Genomic DNA, 23,562 nt, shown 5'->3' with positions numbered 1-23,562 from the left:
TTTTTGTGGCAAGAAAAAGACAAGATCGGGCAAAATATTTCTCCCATATCCAAATCAATCTAACAGTCCTGAAACCACAAAAAATGACAATTATTCCCCTTCTGCGTGCATGTGTGCTCATCTGTCTTCCCTCCAACCATGGACGTGATGGTGTGATCTCAAAGGACAGGCACGCTGATCAATGGGAATAATTCATGCGGCCGAACCACTCTCCTATGCAGACCCTGTGAAGAGCTGGCATAATGAGCACGCTTGTTTGTGTGCATCTGCCCACGGCTCTGTCTGTCTGTCTGTCTATCTCCCGCCTGTCACACACCTCAACCATGCTTACCCTCACCTCAAACACCACCGCCCCTCACAGACTAATGAACATGCAATGTTTCAAAGTCTCCTTTGTCCACTCTTCTCTTTTGTGCTGTCCCCTGCACATCTCCTTTTCAAATATCTTTAAGTATGTGTGGGAAGAGTGTAGGGGTGCTCAACAGGAAGTGTGTGTGTGTGTGTGTGTGTGTGTGTGTGTGTGTGTGTGTGCGTGCGTGCGTGTGTGTGCGTATGTACGTTTGTGTTTGTGAGAGAGAGAGAGTGTGTGTGTGTAATCGCTGTGCTGTTTAAAGCTGGATTTATCTCTTCACACCCCCTCGCTTCAGCCTTTTGTGTTATGTGAAGATTAGCAACACAATAAAAATGCTTCATATAGTATTTTACTACCAGTCAACACACACACACACACACACACACACACACACACAATGTACAAGGACATGTACAGCTGTTAAAAACACTGTTGTTCCTTTCACAGTATCCCATGTCCATGTAACGTGAGTTCTCAGAGCAGAATTCTCCTCTTGTACACAGCAGTTGACATGTCATGTTTGCTAATGGGATTGAGGAACGACAAGGACATGGTTGATGTGGCTTCCCGTAGTTTTGCATGGCACATGTTACATAAGATAAGACTGTCCTCGTTTCTGGTCATAATTCTAATGGAGGCAAAGAGCCTAACACTTTCAGTGGCTCCAATCACCTCATCACATTCTGACTGCAAGAGGAGTCCAGTAGGCTCAATCCTGTTCTTTCAATTCTAACAGGAAGTGGAGCCATCGTCATGATAATGAAGTAATCAAGACCCCCCTCTTCGTTCTCAGACTTATGTTCTTATGATATCTGTTCACACTTTCAAACAATTCTAAACTTTTCGTTTGGTACACAGAATCACAACCTCAAACACCCAGGACACAAAATACTACTACTAATACTTATCTAAAACAGAGTTTTTGTCTAAAACATGCTAACTAACTTGCCAAAAGACATCAGACTGGAAAACACCAGCAACCGCACAGTCAGCACTATTAAAAGCTAGCGAGATTACTAACTGATTTTGGCATTATATTTGGAAACACCATGCTGTAAAAGATTTTCCTGGACTTTCGCTAGGGTGTCAAACTACATAGTGAATAGCCTGGGTGGCGAATGGAAACAGGTGTGGTCATTACTCCTTCGTTTGACCATATGGGCCACCATCATAATGAATGCAGAGACATTATAAAAACTAGTTTCCTTAGACAACATACCATATTAAAAAAGTAAGAACCTGCATAATGTCGCTTGAAACAGAATAAGGGATCATTTCTTATACTGCTGAAGCAAAATCCCTTAAAACCTAAACAATCTACCTGAGATGAAACAAAATTTCACAACAAAAAGATATCTTTATGCAATATATACATATGCATGTATTATAAATGTATATATTCCTTCTATTGCTAACAAAAAAAATTACAGAACAGAATACAATTTTCAGTGGAATCTGAACTCACCTGATATCATATACAGACTGGATCTTGTTGTTCTTCCCTGATGGAGTGGTGGTTTTCAATACTTGTCTCCTCTCCTAATAAAACACTGTACCTGCAAGCTCTCCTTCCTGTTTCCTTGACAGACACCTAATCACTGGTCTGTCGGCACCTCTCAGCTCTCTCTGGGCCGGCGTCTGAGTCATCCTAAGCCAGTCTCTTAGTCCTCATTAGGTAGGGAGGGAGAGGCTCGGGCAGACAGGGGGAGTCAGGGCCAACTGATGGGGAATGTGCTGGAGTGTGTCACTGCTGACAGAGCACAGCTGGCCTGTGCTGCCCTACCAAAGCATGGAGGAGGAGGAGGAGGAGGAAGCGCCTGAGTGTGGGAGGGGAGGAGTCAAGAGGTGCCCACTCAGTTCCTGACAAACACAAACACACACACACACACACCCTCCCCTTCAACACACCCACTGTTTATCATGCCCCCAGACACACAACAACAATGGCTGTCACAACAAATAGAAAATAGAAAGTGTGAGTTTCCGTCTTACTGAATACATACTGCATATCGTCCACCTCCAACGAACTGTGCATGTGAAAAAAACAGGGTTTACCTGGAAACATGGTATTAAAATGAATTTTAAATGACATGGTTTCAGTTCCTCAGGAACAAATTCTGATTTAGCAGTATTTCAGTTGATTATTCAAAATGTCAAACTAACTCTAAAGTAATTGTATCAAAGCTATCTGTCTTGACATTTGGTTCTTGGACAAAGTATAGAACGTTCATGTTGTTTTCATGGAATTTACAGCACCATCTGCAGGTTGACTTGAACATTTTCCCAAACTTATCAAAAAAGCTTTCAGTCATGGTTCAATGTCATGAACACTTAACATGCTTTACACCAAAGAACCTTAAATCACTTGAAAGCAGTGTTACTCTTGTCTGAAGTAGCATGAGTCTGGATCACAGAAGCTCCCCTCCGGCAGATTATCATAGCAGCTCCATTTGCCATTATTCCAGCAGGCGTAACTTGACTTTGATAAAGCGCCCCATTTCCAACCTTTCTTGAGAGACAGGACACAAGGAGTTGCTGGAATTAACCAGAGGCATTAAGACACATTCAGCATTGCAGTTGGTTGTAAGATAGGGTTGCAAAATTCAGGAAATATTCAAAGTTGGAAACTTTCCATGGGAATTAGCGGGAATATAAATACAAATAAATATAAATAAAACACGAATCCATTAAATCTGCCAATTTGGTTTACAAAGAAAAACAGCGTGTGTGGCATTCCATACATCGTACATACATACAAAATAGAGTTTTGAATGACGTTTTTATTGCTCAGCCTTTCATTTGCAGTAATCACTTTTATTTTCGATAAGTCGCCCCAACTCGCACTTTTTTTAAGGACCCCAACAGCCGCGAGTAATCGAGGTGATGATGTAGGCTACTTTTGTGTGGACAGACGTACTGTAAAAAGTGAACCCACGGTATACAAATAAACAACTTCTTAAAATGAGCATGGCTTCAGTAGGGTGGATTCAGGTATATTGGGACATGTTTTGTAATTTTATCTTCTGAGCTTAAGTTTGTCATCAAATTACAAACATAACCCAATAAATGAGACTTTTCTGAATTCCTCAAGGTATCCACATTATTTAAGTGTAAAAAATAAGTCTTCATGATATTTTATGAATGCATGGCTCACTATTTTTAGTGGAGTTGACACAAAACTAATTTTAAGCAACTTGTTTGGTAATTTGGGACAGTATGTTTGGTAATTTGGGACACAGACTCATGGGTGTAGATTAATGTATTGAACAATAATTAAACATTTAAAAAAAAACATTGTAATGGATTTGTTAACCATAAATATATCTTTAAGGTTGTGCATTATGTGTTATCTTCTGATTTGGCCTGCCCTTTCAAGTTATCTGTACTCCTGTAATGCTCCCTTCATTCTGTGCTCCTTCCACATGTTGTAGCCTACTTGCCCTTTACTTTTCCCTGTTTGTTCACTCTCCCTCGCACTTCACTCTCCCTTGGTCTGTCTGTATCTTTCCTGGGTGCCATTCTATTCCGCAAAATGAATTAGTTTAATAAATGAGAACAACTTGTAGATTAGGGAAAGTGCAGAAGAGTCTACACCTACATATTAACAGTAGCCTAAGCTAGGTTTACTGCTTGATAGCTCACTTAATATGTGTTGTGAATACCACACAAGGCCTAAATATGCTTTTGCTTCAATGTTTTAACAACATGGCCATTATTATTACAAATTTTTCAGGATATTATTGACATAAAATAATCTGACCCAAATTACAAGGCCCACTACACACAGCTCTGACGGTTAGCAACCTTAACCTCTAATTCCTTCCGCTAAAAATGGCCTAGGATACATGACTTAGGTTTTGTGTTGTTATAAATGTGACTTTTTCACTTTTAATCAGGTTATTTATGACTAAACTATTGACACATTTAATTTTATATCCAAAAAATGTTGTCCCAAATTACCTGAAACATGCTGTCCCAATTTACCACACCATGTTTGGTAATTTGGGACACCAAGAAAATGTTCAAATTAAATTTATATAAACATAATTTCAAAATTTTTATTTTTTATTTTAGTACACTACTACATCACACATATTTGCTCAACATGGGTGTCCACATTAAATTAAGCATGTACATTTTACAGCCTTATATTAAAATCCACCTAAAGCACATGTCATTTTTCTTACCTCTTGATTTTCGGGGTCAACTTCCGGTTTGATGCTGACCATACCACCCTGTGTGATCATGTGACTTTAGTTATATACTTCCTAAGCAATGTATTAGCACCCCTAACTTTACCATAGCCTTTTCAAGCAGACGTAAAATCCTTTTTCCTTATGCTGTCCCAAATTACCTGATGTCCCAATATACCTGAATTCACCCTATAACAAGTAATCAATATGCTAGGTAAAGACAAAGATGTTCAAAAACAACAGAAAGTCATAGGTTTACGTTTCTGGCAGACAATGTCCCCAACTGCATCCAGGGTCCAGCTGAGCTAGGCTTGCCTTGTCTTGTTCTCAACTACACTTAAGTTCCCTGTTATAGGCTAACTTTTGCAAAAAAATGTCACAATTTCCAATATTCCCGAGCTTAACTTCCCATGGAAAGTTTCTGAAAAGTTTCCGGAAATTTACTGGAAATTTTCCGCCCCTTTGCAACCCTAGCTGGGAATGCTGACCTTGTTCCATATAGACCAGACCATAGAGCTGTTAGCTCACTGTGGGATTCCAGAAGAAAAGGCTCCATAGATATCCACAACATAGATGTTGAGATTAGTTAGTGTGTTGCAAATTAAACCAACTAGCAACACATTATTTTTATTCAACCACAAGGTCTTAGTCACACTCTTTATTTTGGTGCGGCAATTTCATGACTGAACGCACAATCAATAACACAATCAATGATGAATCGATGAGCAAGCTATAGTCTTCATGTAAAACAAGTCTCAGTTATGATATGCTTATTACAGAGAAATAGGGAGAACACTTTATCATCCAAGCTAACTAAGGTGCCGGCCTCCATAAAACGGCCTGTAGCGAGTTCCTGCAGCGCCCGTCTCTGTACTACAGCCTCCGCTTTGCATATCACATCCCACCACACTTGGTGGCGGTAAAGAGCTGTTAAGTTGTGTCAGCAATTGAAATACCAGAAGAAGAAGAATCAGAAACTCACGTGTGGACTGAATAGAGATGGGCATGGAGAGATGCTAAAAGGTTTCATTAAGTGTACATCAGCAATAGTTATTTAACCAGTGAGTTTCATCATGTCTTTTTTCTTAAAGAACAAAGGTAACGTGAAGGTTTCCAAATCAAAGGAAAAACTACACGGCACTGGACGGAAGGTAAAACCTTGAACTGGTACAAGTAACGTTAGCGTCTGTTAACAAACTAAGATGGAAAACGTTAAACTAAGCTGTTAGCTGGAAAATGTTGATTGCCCCGAGATCCTACAAATGGTCAATGTCCTCTCCGATATTTTCACCGAATGAACACCAGTGTTTTATTCTTATATTTGCCTGTAAACTAAGATCCAAGTTAGGGCACAGAACTGCTCTGTATGCTTCACAATCGGAAGTTAAGCTAAAAAGCTAATTTAGCTTGCTAACGTTAACGTTACTGATCTCGGTTGTCTGTGTTTGATCATTGTATCTCAGAGCGATGGTGATGGTGACAAACGAAACAAATCCAAACTTAGTAAACGACTTAATGAAGAAATCTCCAGTGAATCCGAGACAGAAAGGTACGAAAATGGCCCCATCTCTGAACTGTAATGCTACTCCTGATTTTTGTCAACACCAATTCAATATATGAGCCCTTGTCAGCGCGTATATCCCTCTGTTTTTCTAGTGACCCAGTTGGAAAGAAACAACGGGGAGATGATGAGGTAGAGATCGAAGAGACTGCCCAGGAGAAGAAACTACGCTTAGCTAAAGGGTACCTTGACCAACTAAGAGAAGAGGGTGAGAATATGGCACTGTTCTTTCCCATTCCGTAGAGCCACTTAGTTTTCCTTACTTCTGAAGTTCAGTGACAGTCCTGTAAAAAGATCTTTGGTCATTGCTGTTGTCCTCTGCACTGTATAGATGAGAAGCGAGAAGAGGATGATGCCTTTGAGTCAGACCTGGTTGCAGGAAGACTACAGGAAGATGTGGTAAAGTCCCTTCACCCACTGAATATTCAGATAAACAACTTCACTAATTGATATTCTCATACCTGACTGTTTATTTGTTCTCATTGTCCACAGCTGGAACAGAGAGGGAAGCTACAACGACTTATTGCAAATGATGTGAGTTACACTCTCAGTAGATGTATGAGTTTTAACCAGTGAGGCTACATCCACACTAATACGTTTTAGTTTTTCAAACACATCACTTTTGCTATGTTTATGCCCGGCATCCGTACTACTCCGGAGTTTTCAAGCCCGTTTTAGTTTGAAAACTCACGGGTTGTGTGTTGCCGTGGACGGCCAGAGTGAGTTTCCAATCTGAGGCCTGTCTCGCTCTCGCTCTCTCTCTCTTTCTCTTTTTTGCTCTCTCTCTCTCTCTCTCTCTCGCAGCTGGTGCCCCCAGAGGCTTCAGAGATCCGCCTGCTGAGAGGCCACAAGCTCCCAGTCATCTGTCTGGTCATCACCCCCGACGACAAGCAGATCTTCTCTGCAGCAAAAGACTGTTCCATCATCAAATGTAAGCTGGATTGTTGTCAGCTGCTTGCTTGTTGAAGATAAACAACCTCTGTTTGGCCTGTGTTGCTTTGTGATGCTTTTTTGTGTTAAATGTCTGTTTATGCATACGTCTTATATTTGATTTAGAACTGACCTTATTCAAGTGATTTGCGTTTTGTATTTTACCTCCAGGGGATGTGGAGAGTGGGAAGAAACTTCACAAAATTGCAGGAGGCAGAAAGGGAACTGAGGACAGGCATGTAGGACACACAGCCCATGTTCTGTGCATGGCCATCTCGTCCGATGGCAAATACCTGGTGAGAACACCTTCTTATATTTAGTGCAAGATTATTGGTTGTCGTGACAATATGATCCTAAGCTACAGTGGGTTGATATAAGATATGGATCCGATATGGTATTTATGAAATGGCTTTCCATATGGAGTAATTTCTCCTTTATTGAAATAATGGGAGTCATTAGGATTTTACAGTCTGTTTTTCAATAAACTGGTAATGTTCTAATCTAGAGGGAAAAAAATGAAAATAAATTCATTTGATTGTAATTAATATAAAAAAAATGGAACCTAAATAACAGCTACATCTGGATCATTGTAATTGTACACTGATATTGATATTGATGATATGATATTGCTCAGTTTATAAAAGTAACAAGCTTGTTACTTTCTTACTCATGTCAGTAATGCCATTATGTAATGTCTGTGATAATAGTTTTTCTCTCAACACTGAAAACTGAACTGCCTAGTCTGGGAATGTTGTGGTTTGTGGATCCCCCCTGTGATGACTGGGGAGTTCTGTGTGTCCTTTTTCTTGTTTCCAGGCTACGGGAGACATGAATAAGTTGATAATGATTTGGGAGGCAGCCACGTGTAAGCATGTGTACAAGTTCACTGGTCACAGAGGTCCAGTGTCTGTAAGTCTTCCTTCTCTTTGGCTTCAATTCCCCGCCCCCCACTTTATTTTCAGTTCTTTCCATGTCTGTGGCTTGCTGTCCTACTTTATCTTGGTCTAATTCTATGTTTTTTCCCCAGGGGCTGGCGTTCAGGAGAGGTACTCACGACCTGTACAGCGCCTCACACGATCGCTCAATCAAAGTGTGGAACGTGGATGAGAACGCCTATGTGGAAACTTTGTAAGTTGTCTTGCTCTTCTCATACAGGCCTTAACGTGAAGCTAAAGATTCAAATCCAATACATGTTTTATCAAATTCAGGGAATTGCTCCTCACTACCCTCACCTCTCCGTTATGTGCGTGCACTCAAAACTCCATGGTGTTTGTACAGCCCAGGCTCAGGAAATGGGGAGACAAATATAGGGGCCTGTACTGAGCCATAAACAGTTCCAGCCCATCAGTACGTAGCTTCAGAAGCACAGAAGGGAGGGGTATACATTGATTGGCTGTTGAGCTCAAATATCAATGACATTCGCACCACAATCGCAGAATCCTTTTGTGTGCTCAGTGTGTGTGGTCAAACTGTCCCGTAGGACCTCATTGTGTGCTGCTGTGAGAAGATCGTTGAGGTTACACGAGGCTCAGTAGTGTGTGTGTGTGTGTATACAGGTTTGGGCACCAGGACGTGATCACGGGTCTAGACTGTCTGAGTCGTGAGCGCTGTGTGACAGCAGGGGGCCGTGACAGAACAGTACGCGTCTGGAAGATAGCAGAGGAGTCCCAACTGGTGTTCCACGGACATGAGTGAGTCCTTCTCCCTCCTACCCCCACCCACCCCTCTTCTCCATCGCCCCTTTTACTCCCTTCTTCCCTTTGATCACTTGCCTTTAGTCTTCTACTTATCCATCTTTTTCCCTTTGTCACTATTTTAATTATGCTTTAATCGCCTTGGGCCTTCGCTGTCTGAAGTAAAAACCAGCTGGTGTCTGCCTCTTAGCATTTTGCAGCCCTTCAGACATCAGGTTGTACTGAGGATGCTGCATTTGAAAATGTTTTCCATTCAGAGAATTCATTCAAGACATCAGATCCTGTTGGGGTTGGATAATATATGATATTAATCAGCTGTTTCACTCTGCTACTGTGCACTTTTTCTTTCTTTCTTTCTTTTAGTTTTTTAATTACTATTTTTTGTTCTTCTGACATTTACAGGAGCTCCATAGACTGCATCCAGCTTATTAATGAGGAGCACATGGTAACAGGCGGCGACGATGGGTGAGATTTTTAGTAGTGTACCTAGAGGATAAAGATTAGCATTAGTAACGTACCTAGAGGATACAGATTAGTAGTGGCCTCAAAAAGTGGCAAATTGTTGCATAGCGTTGCTTTAACTTTGGTGTCTCTCCACAGCTCTGTGTCCATCTGGTCGGTCAACAGAAAGAAGCCGCTGACCACTGTGAAGCGGGCCCACGGCATGCGCGGGGACCCCGGGCTGGAGCAGCCCTGCTGGGTGTCTTCGGTGGCCGCCCTGCTCAACTCGGACACGGTCGCCTCAGGTGCCTCAGGCACGCGCCTCCCCGATAGCCCACACCCACCCCAGCCAGACACATGCATATAATCCCACTTCAGCTCAGACATAGACTGATTTAAATATGTATTACCCATGGATACCAGTGAGCTGACTTTTTTTTCTCTTTTTTGTCCCTTGCAGGTTCCCATAATTCCAACGTGCAGTTGTGGAAATGTGGCCAAGGCTTCCGAGGTCTGGAGCCGCTCTTCAACATCCCAATGGTAAATACAGTAGCATCAGACTGCACTCAGCAACAGAGCATTTTAAAGTTCCCTGTTCCCCTTACCCATGCTCTTAACCACCCTGTTCCAGGGCATTCAGTCAGTCAGTCAGTCAGTCAATCAGTTGTGATCAAGGTTGCTTAAGAATGCAGCTGCTTTTGGTCTTTCTACCAGTGGAGAGCGGATTTAGGTGTTGAGACAGGGAATACAAGGACGCATCCTTGACTTATTCAATTTCCAGTACTCTACCCTCCGTCCTTGAATAGTTCAGTGTGGTGTTCCTCATTTCAGGGTACTCTATTTTCTTACAGCAGTGTTGAAGTAATACATTGTGAGTTTGTGAAGTCATATCGTAACGTGCCTCATGGGGTATTAGTAGTAAATACAGTATTACATTTTTTTATTCCCTTAGAATGTCTACTGACAAACAAATACTGACTGGACATATTGACTTGAGGAACAAAGTTTCTAGCCCTAACCAGAATAACACACTGAAACAGTGAGACCAAGCATCTGTCAGGTGTTCCTGTTTGACGTTAGTTGGAGCGGTGGGTATTGGCCCCAAACCCCACTGAGTGACAGTCCTCTAATGCCTTTATTTATATACAGCTTACAGCTATCAGGTTCTCATGGCAAAAGACAAGGCAGAACATGACTGAACAGCAAAAACGTTGAAGGGGTTTACTTAATAATTATGACCAATCATAGTATTACACAGATACAGAGGAAGCAGAAGGTGAAGGTGAATTTGACATATTACTGGTGTGGTGTGTGGCTTACTAGCCTCTGCTATGTGTAGCACAGGAACATATTGATTGTTTTGATTATGTTACACATTTATATATTGATCATATTGATTATATGCTCCTCTCTCAGGCTGGATTTGTGAACAGCTTAAAATTTGCAAATTCTGGAAAGTTCCTTGTGGCAGGAGTGGGGCAGGAACACAGGTAAGCACATTACCAAATGATCACAAGGATGGAAATGCCATCTTTTTGTTAAAGGTGCAGTCTGCTTTTTGCCGAATTCAGAAAATTACTCATTGTGGTCCTCTAGTGTGTGCACTCAAAAAAACGCTGGTGTACACACAGTCCTGGCTCTGTAAATGGGAAATAACCATAGTGGCTTGAACTGGCCATAAACAATTCTAGCCAATCAAAGAGCCTGAACTATTTGTTTAAACAGTTTGTTTACAGCTGTCCCTCCCATCCTTTACAGCATATGACTAAAATTGCTCCTTTCTGTGACCTGTGGTGTTTGTTTTGAAGTTACCTGTTCATGTTCACTGTAGTGACAAACCTGGATAAATTAACTCAGAGTAAGTGGTAAACCTCCTAATAAAGGAACCCCCATTGGTTAATTCTACTAGCAGAACAACGTCAGAGGGCTCTTCTATTAGGAGGTTTACCACTTACTCTGAGTTAACTTATCCAGGTTTGTCACTAAACCACGTACGTGGAATACCCCCTTGATGTAGACCATCAATGCTGCGGTTCCATACTTATTTCACAAGGGGGCGCTATTTACTAATACATTTCGTCAACATACAGATTGCATGTTTGCGATAACAGTTTTTCATATTTGACATTAACATATATGACATTTTGTGTCTTTGCCCTAACCCAGGCTTGGCCGATGGTGGAGAGTAAAGGAAGCTAAGAATGGATTGTATATTATACCTTTGAAGAGGAAAGATCCAGAATTAATAACAGCTCCAGAAATGGAAACCGAGCAGGAGGAACGTTGAGGACCAGTGCTGTGAACGTGTTTGTGTATGTTTGTATGAATGGAGAACTCATTCTAGAGAGCTTTATTTGTTTATTAATTTGTTCACATTTGCATTTGTAAATTACATACAGTATGGAATGCTTAGAATTAAATTTTTATGTTAATCATGGTTTGATGGTATTGACTCATTTAATGACATTGTCTTTTGAAGTGTGTTCGAAAAGGTGATCTTCCAGTTACATAATACAGGTGTTTTCATTGTATTGACACCAGAGCATACATTAATTGCCAGATAATCCAGATAATAACATGGCAAGAGAATGTTATTCCTCAGCCCTGCATACATTTGGTAGGATTGGAACCATTCACATGAGGTTTGTTTCCTGCAGGCATTGGGAGTTGTGCAGGGAAGGGAATGATTACTGAGGAAACTTCAGATTTATCTCCTGTATATGTCAGCAACACCAGTCTGAATCTTGTTTAAGCCCATATCCCTTAAGCTTTTCCTCGGCTGAATGTTTCACAGCTTGTGGTTGGCTGACTGTGAGAACCTAGTCGAATGAGGTGTCAATCAGGAGGGCGCAGCTATGTAAACAAACGTGGATTCAAAGGTAACGAACTATCAAGCAATGGCTGCAAGGTTACCTTTCAAGTTTGTAGGGGTACGTTTTCAAAAGAGCGTAAGAATTAGCAAAGCATTGACCGTCATACTGGGTTCCATAAGCTAATATTTGTGACAGAGTAAACTTGTGAGGGCTACAATTACAACACCGTGCTGGGTTGATAGACATCGTGGATTTAGTTGATGGACGTGAAATTGGCACACACTGGATTTGGAATGGGGGCATTTATAATATAAAATGCTTTGATCTGTATTTTAGGTACGTGACAAACCCCTTCAGCACTGACGCTTGACCATATTAATGCAGATTAGCATGATTCTAAAGGTTAACGCCCACTGGCGGCGACGTTCGGGGGCGAGTCATGTAATTCACCTGATGTTCTGAAACATCCATTGACACTGTTGCCGTCAAAACGGTGAAAACAAAACTTATTTAGCGATAGTTTAAAGCAGAACAATGGCAGAAGCACAGCGTTTCAGTGCAATTAAAATTTTAAATGGCTAGGTAGATGTTACTATACCACTGAGTCATCATATTTATTAGCTGACTACTTGCTATAAGCAGGGTAACATTACTTAGTTTTGTTTACTAATGGCAATAGTTGCTAAGGAAAGAAAAGTACTAATTTTAACCCACAGTGCCATAGAAGTTGGCTCAAATTGACAAATTGATGCTCAAGAAATAGAACCGTATTCTAAACTTTGACGTCATGCATCTCAAACACTGACAGTGGGCGTTTAGCTGTTACGTCATTCATGTTGGGGCCGAATAAATGTGCCATGAAGCCTCAGTTTTCATTTTAAAAAGTTTATTTACAATTTAAATTACAAGAAAGCACTGACTTACTCACTGGACTCTATGTTAAAACATTTCATATAATAGCCTACGTTTTGAAAAAAAAAACACGATTAATCTCCATATTTCATTAAACTTTGTCAAAAGAAGGAAAATAACCTACTGTTGTGTATAGTTGTAATTTCCTTGGATCTACACTATTTCAACAGGAAGAGACGATAGGACGTTTGATTCACAGCACTTTGGGAGGGAGCACCCGTTGAGAGATACAGTGTGGACCTCCATCACTGCTCCAACTCGATAGAGCATAATCACATGGCAGCATAGTTTGATCAGAGCCCCAAAAACTGTAGAATCTACAACACTATAGAGGCACCTGCAGCACTAGAGCCTTTGCAATGACCACAGAAGATGTAACATGAAAACTGCTACAGCGATACAGGATGCTAAGTAACATAATGACAGGTGCAGTCCACATGGTTAGCTAAATACCTAGCCAACACAACACTATACCACTGCATGCCTCATTATAGAATAAGGACGGAATCTAAACAACCTAAATAGTGAATTGTTTTTTCACTGTATTCTTTTTTTCAGGTTTGTGTAACCCAGTGTCTCACGAAAAGGTACATGTTAAAACTACACAGGTTAGGATTGTACATTATTAAGTCCAGTATAGTCACATTGATAGCTGCTGTCTTAGTACTTAGTAGCAACAGGCTCCCTGCCTCTTGAGCTTTATTCTGGTGTGCAAGTCTTTTAGAGAGTGGAGAGATCAGGATTTGATTTGCCTTCCTAACACGGGGCGTCTTCAGCATCCACGCAGGGCATCGGAGGACAACTGATGTGTGTGTGTGTGTGCCTCTTCTTACTCCCTGTCTCACAGAGAGGATGTGGTGGAGTCCACTACCTCCCTTCCATTGCAAACAGTTGGCACGGGGGTCGTGGCCGAACCTGAAGGAGAGAAGATTTGGTGACAGTGTGAGTGTTAAAATGCCATAAGGTTACTCTGACACTGAGCAGGGAAAACTGAAGACGGATGTCATTCTGCGACTTCACTGAAGGCACACAATAACACTAAACGAATACAGGGCTAAACTCAGGCTTTAAGTATCACATGACAAAGGCAGCAAAGCTAACATTCACACATGTTCTTGGGCACTGGACATAAAAGGGAGGCATGAAACACATAGATCTAATTTAGAACACTTTTCCATTCCCTAACAACTCTTTTACTGCATAGCACGCTGGGGTCTCTCAGTCTTTTACTGTCTGCTCTTACATCAGCAATGCTGAAGCTTCGCTAACCCTTTGCAAGTTACAATATGCTGTCTCTCAGTTGTTTCAACACACTGCTTTTACAACAAAATTTCCAATATCTGTTTCTATGTTTCCTTCATAACAATAATACATTCTGACAAAAACTCTAAGAAGCTGTTTATCGGGTGGCCTTTATCAGTCTTTATCAGATGCCCACCCAGGCTACTCTGATTTCTTATTGGCATCTGTGTATGCCATGTTTTTAGTCTTGAGCTTTCCTAATGCTTCAGAAAGGAGAGTAGTGTCACAAGGGCCTTTAGAAATGTATAGGACACACGGACAACTGTAAAACTTCAAGCTTCTGAGTTGACCAGCATCAGATAAAAACAAAAGGCACAGGTGGGTGTGTGAGAGAGAGAGCGAGAGAGGGAGAGAGAGACACCTTGGGAGTAGTTGGAGCCAGCGGTGTTGATCTTGGTATTAACCTTAGATCTAAGGCTAGTAACGTTCTTCTGTGGCTGGAAGAGGATGATGTGGATCTTGGGGGCAAAGAGGCATCCCAGCACCACAGAACCGCTCAGACTCACAGAGATGCACATGGTGGTAGTCTGCACCTGAAAAACAAAATGAACACGCAAACATTTCACACCCTCAAACAAAGCTAAGTTAGGAAAAGACATACCTTTCAAACAAGGGGCTGGCTGATGTTGAAATTATTAAACTCTACATGCAACATTCAAATTCAAAGTTCTTTTATTTTCATTGCAGATACAGTGGTTCAAAAGCCAATATTCCCCATTTTTGTCTGAAAATGCCACGGTGCTACACGTGCCATCATGATGCAAATTGAACTGCATACCACTACTGTATATATCACCTATGAAGTCAAGTACGAGACAATCGTCCTTTCCTTATTGTGCTGCTGTTACTCTGCTACATTGTGTTTGGTTTTAACATATGACATGAGTCCATCGCTTGACATATACCACACTTCAAGCGATACTATATTTTATACAGATTGTTGTGTTACAAAGTAATTCTCGCCTTACTAGCATCTTCATTCATTCACTTTGTATATATCATACTCAATCAAAATATTCAAAAACGTTTTGATAAAATGTGAGAATTCAGATAAGTATTGACATCATAATAAAGCACAAGTAATTAACCCGGTTTTCCCCTTGTATTCAGGTGTGTTTTCACAACAAAATGGCTGCTGCTGAGCAGGTTACAAGTTCCCACATTTGGATCGCTTTTATTGGAAGTTGTGCAGATTTGTTGTGCTTATTAGTTTATTAGTCGGGCAGTAAGTCACATACAATAGGTCTGTTGAGGTAAAGGATATTGTGGCTCATGCTGGGACTGGGATTGTTGACGGTTTCCATTAAATTGAGCGATCTCAGCACTCATGAAGTATGCTTCTAGCTGACCCAGTGCCTTCCAGTATAATTTGGCTGTGCCCCTGAGCTAAATGGAAACCACTGGAATGGATGATTATTTTCAGACATTAATGAATGCTGCGAGTTTTGGTTTGGCAGAGCTGGGGCCACAGCTACAAAGAAATAATCACTACTATTACCAATTCAATTTGTATAACAGCTATGAAAATAGGTACTTTGAAAAGGAAACGTGTCTCCAGGACTATTGAGCACTTTGCAATCAGCAACAAAACAAATCCAACTCCTTTAAAAAAGTATTACCAATCGCAAACCATCCCAAGAAAGGGGATCTTTGCCTGCCAATTATTTTGGATGCACATTGCAGGGAGGGGAGACTCGTTAAGTATAATTGAATGTAGCAAGAAATTCTAATGTCACTTACACAAGTTAAAAGACAGCCTTTGTGTCCTTTGTAAACCAAGTGGAAAGTCTTATCGTCAGTGGTAGAATGTTTCTCTCTTGGGGGCTTTTCTGATGTGTTACATACAGTTAGAGCATACTGTGCTCCAGTCTAATCAGCAGAGCTGCATATTTTTCTTTCACTTCCGTCTTCTCACCGCTGTTACAGTGCAGTTATGGAGCCAAAATCACTTGATCCACTTCTCAAGAGAGGGAAGCGGACATTAAGGAAGGTTTTTTTTTTTTAAGTTGTTTTTCAAGACTGACCATAGGAGAGCCAGACCCCCTTTGTTAACTAACATTGGCTCACATCCTTTTTCTCAGTGTTTATCATATCAGTGTGTTCATGTAGGGCTATCTAAGGCTGTTAGATAATAGGAAAAAAGTAGGATAAGGGAATTCAAATAACCTGCATGCCTGTATTCCTTTTGCTTATGGTTGTATAGATGAAGCTATAAACCTAGGGTAAGTTATAAAGATGTTATACATTTGTTATTACCATTGGCAAGAACAAACCTTCAAGATGGGCGCTAGTCCACAATCTCTAAAATTCTCTCAATATCATTCTCTGTCCAGCAGAGGTTTCCTTTGAATAATGCTTGCAAGCCAACAGATGTAAGAGACAAATTTGGTTAGCTTGACTTGCATTTGTGTGTAAGAATCCCAAGGACACAGAAGTCTCTAAGTGTCTGTATCCAGGGTTTTACTTAGTTTCTACGTTCAAACCTGTTTGAATGATGCTTTGGCTGGAGAGAAAGGGCAGTGTCAGTTTGTGTGTGTATGTGTGTGGTGAGACGTCTTTGTTTGCCCTTTTGTGAACTTGCTTGGAGTATGTGTGAGTGCGGGTATGTGTGTGTGAGTGTGCGCAAGATTTTTGGCCATTGCTAACTTTCATATTGCCAGATCGTATTCCTTATCAGAATAAGGCAAACTCATCCTGACAGCTTAACCTCTGTTGAACCACCGGGTAATGTTGCAGGCAGTAGAAACTAGACGGCATAAACTTTTCCCCTGCCATGTTAGACAGGCACGCATCCACAGCATTCAAATGGAGCTGTGGTCTGAATGCTGCAGTGAGGCTATAAGCAAATGCTGTGCACACTCTTCACTCTGACAGCAATCCAACCCTCCAAGCATTTTAAAATCTACACCAATGCTAACAAGCAGTGGTGCTGGTGTTGGGATTTCTGGACTCCAGTTAAAAGATCATGGGTTATATCTCTAAAGCATCTGGGACCATTGGGAAAAAAAACGCAAGCATAAACTATTATGCCTGGTTTTGCAGGCAGATATACGGTATGTTTACAGTCAAACCATGAAAAAAGTTTAGAGAATATATGATTATAAAATGTAACATTCCTTAGATTATGACACATACTAAACAACATTTATTTGTTTACTCGTGTTCAACATGGAATAATCATCATAGTGGATAGAATCAGTGCAATGTAAACTGATATATTGAATGAACACATGACTCCCTCCAAAAATATTTAGCTGTGGGTTTCTCTCCCCCAAAGTCTCCAGCTGACCTTATTCACGATAGAAAGAGCAAAGTGCCTCGATTTATGCCTCAACACAAAAACAATCAGTGAAGTCTGTAAGGCTGAACACCCAAGAAAAGGGCACATCAATGCCTGAAACTCCAGTGACTGAGCAGGGTGGGGTGGGGTGGGGTGGAGGGCGGTTGCAAAAAGAAACCGTCTAGACGTATTTTTACAGGGCTAGTCCCAATCTAATCAGGCAGACCTTATCAGCTTCAGAATCAAAGCTGATCAACTGTGTTAACCACTATGGAATGTGCCTGATGTTTGTTGGTATTCTGACTTGATATGGAAGACAGAGTTTCAATTAATGTCCAAATATCAGCCAGAGACACAAAAAGAATACTTAGTGTTTGAAATTGGAAATGATAACTGTGAAATTTGGCTCTTGATTTTAAAAACAAATCGTAAACACTCATGAGACCACATATCAATTTCAATTTCAATTTTAATTTCATTTATTTATACAGCTCCATGTCAAATAAAAGTCTCAAGAATCCTGACGCAAGCTTCAGAGAACCCAGACATTCTTTTGCTGATGTGATATGATAATTAATAATTATATTAATAATTAATTAGATGGACGCGATGCTAGCGTTACTTTAATAAGACGGTATGTGAAGGCCCAATGTGTCTCCAACTTTCACATTTCTGTTTATTTCATGCCACACTGATCCTAAATTAAGCCTACGTAATTAGAGCAGCGCACTAATCTGGCCTTTCACTCAAGCCCAGCCCACAGTGTGGAGGCAGCTCAGAGGTAAGCCCACGCAGGCACAGAGGCCAGATGAATAGAGGACCTCTGGGACAGGGTGAAGGTCCATGGAGTTCCAGTCAGCCACATACAAGACCCCAGTGTTAAATCAGTGAATAGCCATTTTGATTAATGCAGGATGCCATGTATACTGACACTGAATTAGACCCATTCTAGTCAAGTGTTAAATTCCCTTCTCTACCTCATTAAAGCAACACCAACAGATTTTTGTGCCTTAAGCATTGTAAAGGATGGACTATGAATATTTCAAACGCTGTTGAATATATATTGAATATTGCGGTGAGTCATTTTGGGATCCCAGAAGTATGTAAAATTCGAGGGAATAACACTGATTGAAAGCGGATAATAACCACTGTTTGCAAAAGCAGCGACCCCACCAGGGTCTAACAGAGGGGAGGAACCACGGATGCTAGATAGACAGACCTGACTATATGACCAGTTGGGGGAAAAGGGCTCCATCACTACATTACACCACCAAGAAATTCACACATTTGTATACACCCTGTGTAATACTGTAAACATTATCCAGAGGAATCCGTATACAATCATGTCCAAAAGAGTAAGAAATTATTTTGTAAAAAAAAAACCATGAGTAGTTCATTAGTGTTCATACTTGTATGAAGTCATCTGGGTCAGTGGTGTCTGTTAATAAATCCTGTTTGCCTTTTAGCTAACAGCCCCCCTGGGTGAGTGTTTTCTGTTGTTTTGATGCCTGATAGCCTCTGTGGGGGAGTAGAGGGAATGTCATGCTCTGGGAATACCTGGCTGTTCATCAAGGCTGTTTTATTCTTTCTGACACAACCTGGTGTGGAGCAAGCTGGAGCCGGATGCCTGTTTACAGCCGTTCTCAATGGTTTTGTTTACCGTGGTGTTAAGTGAATACTGACACTTTGTTACTCAAAGCCACAGCAGGGCCTCTGTAGCCCCTGATAGCCTTGAGACATTGTTTTTTTTTAGTTTTTTTTTAAATAACAGTTTTTTTATGCACATCATACATTTGGAATAAACATGTGATTTGATCTGGTTTGGCATTTGTGTGGGCCGTGTGTGACTCACACAGAAGCACACACACACACACACACACACACACACACACACACACACACACAAATAAATAAATAAATAAACACAAACATGTAAGCACACAGACACAAAAACACTCAGCAGGTACAAACTGCCCACTGCTTTCGAGCAAAGCTCAATTATGCGCCGAGCTGTGGGCCTTTACTGAAGGTTGTTCACCCTGGTTTGTTAAATACTCATTCTGATAGAGCAGCGACTGAAACTTCTTTCTTTGCTTCTGTGTAATTATCAAGTAAACATAACCCACCCAGTAAACAGAACAGACCCACAACTTCCCCCTATTTTCTATTGTACCCGTATATTTCATTCAAACTGGAACTCCAGGACAGGTGTCTGGTGATTCACTCAGGACAGGTGTCTGGTGATTCACAAAATTTCAACAGCGGGCAAATTCCTGACCCCAAACAATCTCGCTGTGTAGTTACCACGGTCCATGCTTACTTGTATTCTTTACAGTCATGTTTCCTATGTGCGTAATAAGATACAGTATAGGAAATTACTGAATGTACTGTAACTTCTGCCATTTAAAATGAATCAGGCTATAGAAATCCCCCTATTTTACTCCACTATTTTTAGCCACTCTTAGCAGTTAGTTCTGTATCTGTGAAGATGAAGAGCCACGGTCATTTCTGCTTTTTCAACTGTCTTATCACTACAGCCTGTGTCTCCTGGAAGTGAGGTTAAATTTAGTGGAGCTGATGATGTGCTCCCTCTGTGGCAGAGCCATCCTGCCAGCTGGGACACCAGTCAGAGAGAATCCAGCTAATCTGACCCAGATGAGGCCACCGCCTTCTCTTTGTTCTCTGTTTAGAAGACTCCCTGGGAGTGATGAAAAGAACTCCATCCTCTTTCATAAGACTCTGTGGAGTTGAGATATGCCACCTGGGTCCCGGGAAGGTAACATTTAAAGACTGTCTTGCTAATGGATAGGATTTTAATGCTTATCTAAATAGCTTGGCACAGTACTGTAGCCTGTGTGTGAGAGCCACATTATCAAAATGAAACTCAGAAATAAAAATTCACTGACTCTGTGGTCTTGGAGTGCTTGTTTTGTTTTAGTTTTTTTTGCCAACAGAATCCAAAGCAACTCTCCCGTCCAAGAGAAGGCCATTTTGAAAGGTGATAATTGAATATTTTAAAAGTGAAGCAGTCCTTTGGGCCTATGATTCCATAAAACAATAACAACACTTTGGTTCACTCACCTGCTAACTTAATGCTAATGCTTCCATGAATCACTGAATAACCTGTCATCATTGCCCCGGCCCCATACACACTCACTCACAGCCTCACTTCAACTTACCCTGTAGTCACTGGCGGTCACATAGAAGATGGGCTGGAAGGCCAGCCAGATGATGCAGGTGGTGTACATGGTGAAGCCGATGAACTTGGCCTCGTTGAAGTTCTCGGGGCACTTCCGGGTCTTGAAGGCGTAGACGGTGCAGAGGATGATGAGCACACAGTTGTAGGCCAGCGAGGCCAGCATGCTGGAGTCCTTGCTGTTGCACTTGAGCGTGACCACGTCGCGCCGCTCCCGTCCCACCTCCTTCCGGACGCCCGGCGCCTCCACCAGCAGCCAGGTCATGGCCACCAGCAGCTGGCAGGAGATGAGCGCCGCGCAGATGGCCACCTGCGAGCCCGGGCTGATGAAGCGGGGCCGCGTGGCCCCGTCGCGGACGCCGCCGAAGATCCGGGCGATGCGGTTGGTCTTGGTGAGGAGCGCCGAGTAGCAGACGGCGAAAGACGTGCCCAGGCCCAGGCGGCGCAGCGTGCACACAGCCGCCGACGGCTTGGAGATGTAGATGAAGGTCATGGCGTAGCACGACCAAATGCCGAGCAGCAGAATGTAGGAGAGCTCGCGGCCCGACGCCTTCACTACCGGAGTGTTGTTGTTCCGCATAAAGATACCGGCCACCATTATCGTGCACAGCATCCCGAAACAGGAGATGGTCACCGGACCAATGGCCCAGGCGTCTGACCAGCGGATGTATTCCTCTGGAAGCTCGAAGCAGCCGGTCAGGTTAGCCAGAGGCCACTCGCCGAAGCCGCAGTCCTGGCAGGTGAACTCGTCCAGCAAGTACTGGTGGGGCTGGCAGGGAATGCAGATCCAACAGCACACGTCCCCTGGCTGCATGCTCTTGGCTTCGTTGGGGTGGCACGGGTCGCTGCACTGCGAGGTGGGCACCACGCCATTTCCCCATGGTATCTGGCTGTTGTTCAGCACCAGGTTCTCTGCCCAGTAGCCCACCTTCCTGTAGACATACTTGCCGTTCTCCTTGTGGTAGTGGAAGATGTTGTAGCGACCGAGGCTGTCTCCAGTGGAGGTGAAACGAACAACATTCTCTGTGTCTGCCGGTCTGAAAGGAGCTACAGAAGGGGAAGTTAAGAGAAAAATCAGAGTGGTTGAACATTTTGATAGACATAAAACCAGACAAATAAAGTAAGAAGAATATTTGATTCAGTCCTGTGTTGACAGTCACTCTCCCTATTGGCAGAAGGAATTTGAGTTATCGAACGGACCACAGCCAAACTAGCTGTGTGAACCACAGGCACAAAAACAACTTTGTTTTTTTTCTCCTGCACTGAGAAATCTCTAAATCTATCCGTGAAAGCCAAAAACCACCCAGCTCCTACATGTTGGCATTTTCCACTCATCCTCCTGCCAGTTGTCACCCGTAGGGAAAGATCTGCTTGTCTGTGAAGCACAAATGAATGTATTCACTAAAATCCCAGTAACCACAGAGGTCTGGCTACCACTCACGTTCATAGAAAAGAAAAGAGACACACTCTATATTAAGAGAAACCCTGCTCACTAACTCCTATTGTGTTTACCTCAATATATGCATTTTAATTGACAAGAGATAAGTATATAATGACACAATTTTGGTTTTGAGTGAACCACCCCTTTCACAAAGGCTGTTTGAATAGCATTTTAAATGCTTCCCATCTGAAACACAGCTCTGTAAAAGTCTGCCTCTACATCTTCAAGCCTGGGTCTGGCGCTGATTAAAACAACCTATAGTCCACATCCTGTTCGAGTCAGTACAGTTCCCTGTGGAAGGAGCAGCAAACCGCTGTGATTTAACTCTTTGCAACATGCCATTGAGCTTACATCACTAATTAGGCTCATAAGAGATATCGCCATACCTATTTAAAGGGAGCCCTGTGGGACAGTGGTTTTTGTGTCTCTGTATGCATGAGTATGTGAAACTACACATGGCTCCTTACTCTGAAAGGTGCTCTTTGAGCTACAAGGGGAGAAACTGTTTATCTTGCTCTGCGTGGGCAAGTTCAGTTAGGTGCACCCACTGTAGCAATATTTTACAGCTCTTTGGAAAATGATTCAAAACATGGACTGTTTTGATACCCAGTGTTTCACAAGTATGGGTGATCTGTATTTCTGTATCGAAAATATATACAATTAATTTCAATCTGTGGGTCAAAACTTTTAATGCCTAACTTTCAGCCATCTCCTAGGAAGAGCATATACGTGAATGAATAGAATTGATCTGGGACACTTCAGATGATACGTAGCACTGCTAAATGACAATGTACTAGAACTAATAGAACTATGGGGACATCAGACCTTTGACCGCTGAAATTCCCAGTATTGACCAATATTGACCATTTGCAGTGCAAGCCACCAGAAGGTTGTCTTCTCTTATTCTCTGAACACATCCTTTCTCTCATCCTTCCTATCAGAGACTTAAACCAAGACAAGCAGTCAAGCCCTTGTTATGCTTCTTCAGAAAGGCACTGAGCACTCTCCTCTGAAGGTGGAAGTGTTACTGTTATCCATAACAGCAGGCTTTGTAGGATACGGCTTTGCAGATTCCAAAACACACAAATGCCCAAAGGCTGCCATTAGTAGCCACAGCTTACATGCATTAAAATTCAGCATTTATGCAGGTTTTCATTTGATGGGTATTTACTGCAAAAGTGTCTCCACTGCCAAGTAGGTTTTGTTTTGGTTTTAATTCTTCCTGTGACACATGCTCAGAGAGCACAGGTTCAATAAATCTCACAGCCAGTTACGTGCTGAAGTGGATCTTTAAATGAGCTCAAACCTGATAATTAAGGCCCTTCTCCTCCCTTGCAAATGCTAATAATTGCAAATCTCAGAAGCCAAAGGAACTACTGTTAGCATCAGTGGTATACTGTGTGTTACTCTTTCATTCATTGCTCAAAAGTATACATTCTTAACAATA

At 41.9% G+C, this 23,562-nt stretch overlaps 2 protein-coding genes across 3 annotated transcripts in view; one reads left to right on the top strand and one right to left on the bottom strand.

Annotated features, from left to right (window-relative positions):
• The first annotated feature begins 5,474 nt into the window (after nt 1–5,474).
• rrp9 (ribosomal RNA processing 9, U3 small nucleolar RNA binding protein) lies at nt 5,475–11,609 on the top strand. Of its 2 annotated transcripts, none has more exons than XM_012824842.3 (15): nt 5,475–5,696; nt 6,009–6,094; nt 6,202–6,314; nt 6,438–6,505; nt 6,599–6,640; nt 6,911–7,037; nt 7,208–7,332; nt 7,853–7,945; nt 8,064–8,164; nt 8,593–8,727; nt 9,133–9,195; nt 9,331–9,485; nt 9,632–9,711; nt 10,588–10,661; nt 11,338–11,609. In XM_012824842.3, exons 1-15 carry the CDS (start codon nt 5,619–5,621, stop codon nt 11,456–11,458), a joined length of 1,461 nt encoding a protein of 486 aa, XP_012680296.2. In that variant the 5' UTR covers nt 5,475–5,618; the 3' UTR covers nt 11,459–11,609. The 2 variants fall into 2 exon arrangements, with proteins under 2 accessions (XP_012680296.2, XP_012680297.2); XM_012824843.3 differs by having other exon boundaries at nt 5,476–5,696; nt 9,331–9,476.
• A 1,244-nt stretch (nt 11,610–12,853) lies between these two features.
• The window catches only part of grm2b (glutamate receptor, metabotropic 2b), a 30,743-nt gene continuing 20,034 nt past the window's right edge, over nt 12,854–23,562 (bottom strand). The window contains exons 5-7 of the mRNA XM_012824800.3: nt 20,658–21,721; nt 14,560–14,731; nt 12,854–13,811 (exon numbers count right to left, since the gene is read on the bottom strand). Of these exons, the coding sequence (XP_012680254.1) occupies nt 13,738–13,811; nt 14,560–14,731; nt 20,658–21,721 (1,310 nt within the window). The 3' untranslated portion in view covers nt 12,854–13,737. The remainder of the gene's footprint in view (nt 13,812–14,559; nt 14,732–20,657; nt 21,722–23,562) is intronic.

The sequence above is a fragment of the Clupea harengus genome, chromosome 5 (genome assembly GCF_900700415.2).
Source record: "Clupea harengus chromosome 5, Ch_v2.0.2, whole genome shotgun sequence".
In the NCBI taxonomy this organism is placed as follows: Eukaryota; Metazoa; Chordata; class Actinopteri; order Clupeiformes; family Clupeidae; genus Clupea; species Clupea harengus.
This window is presented reverse-complemented; position numbering and strand designations above follow the sequence as displayed.

Excerpts from the sequence above, each read along its gene's own strand:
- rrp9 (XM_012824842.3), top strand. The coding sequence starts at position 5,619 with ATGTCTTTTTTCTTAAAGAACAAAGGTAACGTGAAGGTTTCCAAATCA. Across the intron at positions 6,095-6,201 it reads AGTGAATCCGAGACAGAAAG|TGACCCAGTTGGAAAGAAAC; the intron begins GTACGAAAATGG and ends CTGTTTTTCTAG. Across the intron at positions 8,165-8,592 it reads AACGCCTATGTGGAAACTTT|GTTTGGGCACCAGGACGTGA; the intron begins GTAAGTTGTCTT and ends GTGTGTATACAG.